Here is a 4,885-nt window from a genome sequence, read left to right as displayed (position 1 = left end):
AATATTTGGCAAATAATTCAACAAAATTTTATATACTACAACATATACACAATAATATATAATATATATAATAATATATACAATAATACTACATATTATTATTATACTACATATGACACAATAACCCACATATTATAGTAATAATAAATAAAAAAATATTCAATAAAGATATTTATTTTTTATTTAAGTTAGACTGGGATGGATGCTATACTCCATTTAAATCTACTTTTCTCATTAAAGAATTTATGCTGTAATTAGTTTCAATCTTATCAGGTTAACTGCAACAGAATAATTGTATTTTAGAATTGACCTTGCTTTAAAAATTCTCTCTCAAAAGCCGAATATGCATATAAATAAAGAGTTCACCTCAATTGATTTAATATCTCACATTATTTTATCTTACAATTATGTATTAAAATATAATCCACTCACAATAAATTGTGTAATATTATTTAAAGCCAAATTTATTTAAAAGCGCTGCAATATATCTTAAATGTGCTATGTACAAGCATTATTTATGAAATGAATTTATGGGTATTTTGTTTTTCAAAATTATTTTGTATAAGTTACTTTTTGGTATTAAGTTTAAATTAATTCAATCATGTCCGTCTCAGATAAAATAGTTTATAGTGATATATTGAAATGCTTATTTAAATAAGAGTTAATAATTTAGAATTGCAATATTTCAGTCAAAATAAAGAAACATCATCAAGTTCAAAAATTATCTCTGAATATATATGAGTAAAAAATAAATTTTTAGAATTCTGAAATATGTGTGAAATATATCGTCATTGGTCTTCAGGATTATTAGAAAGAATATATATTTCTTTTTATAATGATTTTCTGTACAATTTATAAATGTTTTATTTTAGCATAAAAGTTGAAAAATTTTCTAGAACTATAGTCTATTCAAGGCAGCTCTTTTGAAGAAAAAATAATTATTATTTAAAATATAAAAAATATTAAAAATCTTTATTTTTCTTTTGTGAGGCGCATAGTATTTACCTTAAATTATATACATTTTGGAACAATATACGTTCTCGGCAATCACAGCCTCTCAGTATAGGCAGTATCTCTAAAACTACAACTGTCTCAAACTTCATAAAAAAACGTTGATAATTTTCTGAATGGACTTTTCAACAAAAATTGAGTATATTCAGTTGAGTATATTCAATTATATTCAGCAATTATAAAAGCACCTAATTACATCCTAAAATAGTCTTGATACTTCTTGATACAACACAATAATTAATTTATCCAAAGGCAATAAGATACTTGATGATAACTATATATTCACTATATGTCTATAGATCTATAAGCCTTTTAGCAGATTTGATAAAGACTTTTGATCTATCGCAAGTAATAAAAGATGCTAAATGTATTTCGATTAATGCATTATCAGAACTATCAGTTCTTTATCATTGAAAACGAAAATACAGTTTTTGCAACAATGATCTAGTAAATAAATCCAATTGTTGTCACTACACTCAATAATTTTTACCAATGGTTATTGGAAAGCTATATAAATTTATATAATTTTACTACCAAAACTTCAGTCAATAGCAGTCAATAGTGTTAAATCATTCAATAATTGTATTTAGTGAATTCAGAATATTATATTAAATCTAAAAGACCGAAGAGGTCAAGAAGAATTTCATACTAAAATGCATGACGAATCAGAAAATTACTGACTTTTTTAAAAAAGGTTCTCTATATTAACAGCATGAAAAATTTATTTCGAAATATTGGACAACTGGCTATCATCCGTCCATAAATTTGGACATATCAACTGATGTGTCCTGATGTTTATTTTGTGATGTGTATCCTGAATAAGAAATGAAGTGAACACAACGGATGTCTTGAGTATCACGCCGGTATCAATCAACCGGATTTTATAGTCTATGTATTCTGACGATTAGCGGAAATAGCGATAAAAGTTAGGTATTGACGGGACTTGTAATTTAAAAACTTCTAAATGAATGTAAAGGTCAGGCGCAGAATTAAATATTCATTAATTTATATAAGATAGATTAATACTCTTCTTAAATGTGCATTACTTGTCTTCTTCATCTTGGATAAAATTTATTTGCTGCTCAATATTCAACATAGATTAATATTCTTCTTAATTGTGCAAGATCTGACTTATTTAGTTTGAGTAAAATTTGTTTGCTCTTAGAATACATGAAACAATACAAATTCATGAAAAATTCTTAAAAGATCAAGATAGTTTTAAACAACTGAGGTTAGTACATCAAACCCCTTGTTTCCTGCAATTTTTCGTAGATTTTTAGCAAGCCAAAGCAGTCTAAGACTTTACAACAAAAGTGACCTTTCTAAGAAAAGTATTTAAAAGTTTTGTGATATGAATGTTGAACTATTTGAATACATTCCCAATAAATGTTCTATACTGAGTAGTAACAGATTTATTTATCTTATAAATAGACTTTTTGCCTTCTTACAATATATAAATCACTACAAAAACAACTTCTAACACTATCAACTATAGTGTCACTAGTATACAATATGTTTAATATCAGCTAACACCATTAAAACTAGCACAATAGCCCAGTTGTGTTTTAATGTATACCAATGGTATATCCTATTAAAACTTATTACTACAAACCTTTGGGAAAATCGTTTTTGATCTATGGTATATTCCTAAGGGGTGCGCTGATTTAAAATCTCATTTGTGTTTTTTCGAGTCATCCATTCTCTACTCAATAGTGATAATAAGTACCTATTGCATATATCTTACTCGTTATATATATTATATTATACTTTTAGCTTAATATTTTTGTTCTGTTTATGTGCCACACTATAACTTGTTGACACCGATTACCTTGGTTTTAATTAATTGCGGATATTGGGAACATTCTTTATATGTGAGTTGACTTTTCATAAGATGAAATCATGATGGTAGATATATATAGTATATATTGTGTTGCAAAATAAAAATATGTAAGAGGATAAATTGAAAAATGGAACTTTTATGCATTGAAAGTGTGTAAGAGAAATGACTTGCTTTCAACTAATGACAATTATAATTGTTGCAAAAACTTTTTCCCCCTCTTGTTACCTTGGCATAAATATGTGCAATTATTAGAAATCATTTTTTTGTGCATTCGTGCATAAATGCAAGTGCAACTCATAAGCAACCAGCGCAGTTAGAAAATTCTTGAAAAATTTCTTTTATAAAATTTTCTTTACCACTTTAAAGTTTTCAAAACTTTTTGCAACATTAATAATTATTTACTAAATTCAATAGAAAAATTAAAACAAATAAAAAACTTTTCTTTTGAGACACCAACAAAGATCATTCGCATTCAATACGCATGCTCGAGTTAAATGATACGGAATCAGTTGCAATATATACCGTAGAAGATAGAACTTTTACAGTCAATAGTCAAACTGCAATTAAATTGCATTAATTCAAAAAGTGAATTCTTAATAGTTAGAATTATATGAGCAGCTCAGTGTAATGAGCGCAGCACTACAATTACCTATACAGAATATAGTTGCTCTTAGAAAAAGTTTATTAATTGAAAATTATTTGAATAAAATTTTAATAGAACTCACGAATTCTGAAAATCATATTAAAAGATGTACAAACCGTGCAAGTAGCTCAGTTCAAAGTGAACAGCTTAAGTGTGCAGTTTTTCAGCACAGATCCGAAGTGCAATTGCAGTTCTAAATAAAAATTTTAATTATTTCAACGTATAAAAATAATTGCATTCTTGAAACTATGGAGCGCTGGTTAAAATCTGTTGCCGTAGTCACTGGTGCCAGTTCTGGAATAGGTGCTGCCATTGCTAAAGACTTGGCAAATGCAGGATTAATTGTTGTTGCCTTGGCTCGTCGCATTGAACGTGTAGAGGAAATACGTGCCGAATTATCACCAAAAGTGCAACCGAATTTTTATGCTATCAAGTGCGATGTTACAGATCGTAACGCTGTCAATGAAACTTTTGATTGGATTGAAGAGAATTTAGGTGGGATTGATATATTGATAAATAATGCTGGCACACTTTTCACTGGTCAAATTGTGACTGCTGATATCGATAAAATGCAGAATGTCCTGCAAACCAATATAATGGGTGTTGTTTTATGTACTCAACGTGCTTTTAAATCGATGAAAGCTCGCAAAGTTGATGGGCATATTGTTAATATTAATAGCATCACTGGGCATTATATACCCAGTCTAGCAGAACCGCTTATGATGAACATTTATCCAGCATCAAAGTACGCCATAACAGCAATCAATGAAATCGTGCGTCAAGAAGTTCGTGATTTGGGTACAAGAATAAAAATTACTGTAAGTTTTTGTTAAGAATTAGATATAAGTCGGGTGGTAATGTTAATAGAATACTTTCGCGAAGTCTTATGTACTTTTAAGTCTATAATATACTTTCAGCCCCGTCTTTTAAGTTGATCAGTTCAAGATACATTTTTCATTCGTGTATGTAAAAAGTCCGATTATGCAGTTTTATTATATATTTTGGATTTAGTTTGCACTACTGGTTCAGTAAATATAGCCAGCCATATAATATTTTGGGTATAATAATATTCGGTCATTGTAAACCGAATGAAAAATTTTTATTATTCCAATCCAAAGAATGTTTTGGTTAAAAAGCATTGTTAATATTGCAGTTAAAAAATATATAGTCCATATCGGGGGTTTATATAGATTCACAGGATTCGTAATGTAGTTAAATTAATTTTATAATTTTTATAATTATATCAACCAATTCTATATATCGTTCTTTATAATTTTTATTATGGAACCATTGTGTTATTGCATTACGTTTGTTCTTTTATTATATTTTTTCTTAAATATTAAGAATATACATAATAAGTGAAACATACTATAATAATACATGGTAATATA

General features: G+C 27.7%; 1 protein-coding gene across 1 annotated transcript; it reads left to right on the top strand.

Moving 5' to 3' along the window:
• The first annotated feature begins 3,617 nt into the window (after positions 1-3,617).
• On the top strand, positions 3,618-4,395 carry LOC119676787 (farnesol dehydrogenase-like). The gene has a single exon (XM_038088050.1). It carries the CDS (start codon positions 3,743-3,745, stop codon positions 4,325-4,327), a length of 585 nt encoding a protein of 194 aa, XP_037943978.1. The 5' UTR covers positions 3,618-3,742; the 3' UTR covers positions 4,328-4,395.
• Positions 4,396-4,885: the final 490 nt, after the last annotated feature.

The sequence above is a fragment of the Teleopsis dalmanni genome, chromosome 1 (genome assembly GCF_002237135.1).
Source record: "Teleopsis dalmanni isolate 2A chromosome 1, ASM223713v2, whole genome shotgun sequence".
In the NCBI taxonomy this organism is placed as follows: Eukaryota; Metazoa; Arthropoda; class Insecta; order Diptera; family Diopsidae; genus Teleopsis; species Teleopsis dalmanni.
This window is presented reverse-complemented; position numbering and strand designations above follow the sequence as displayed.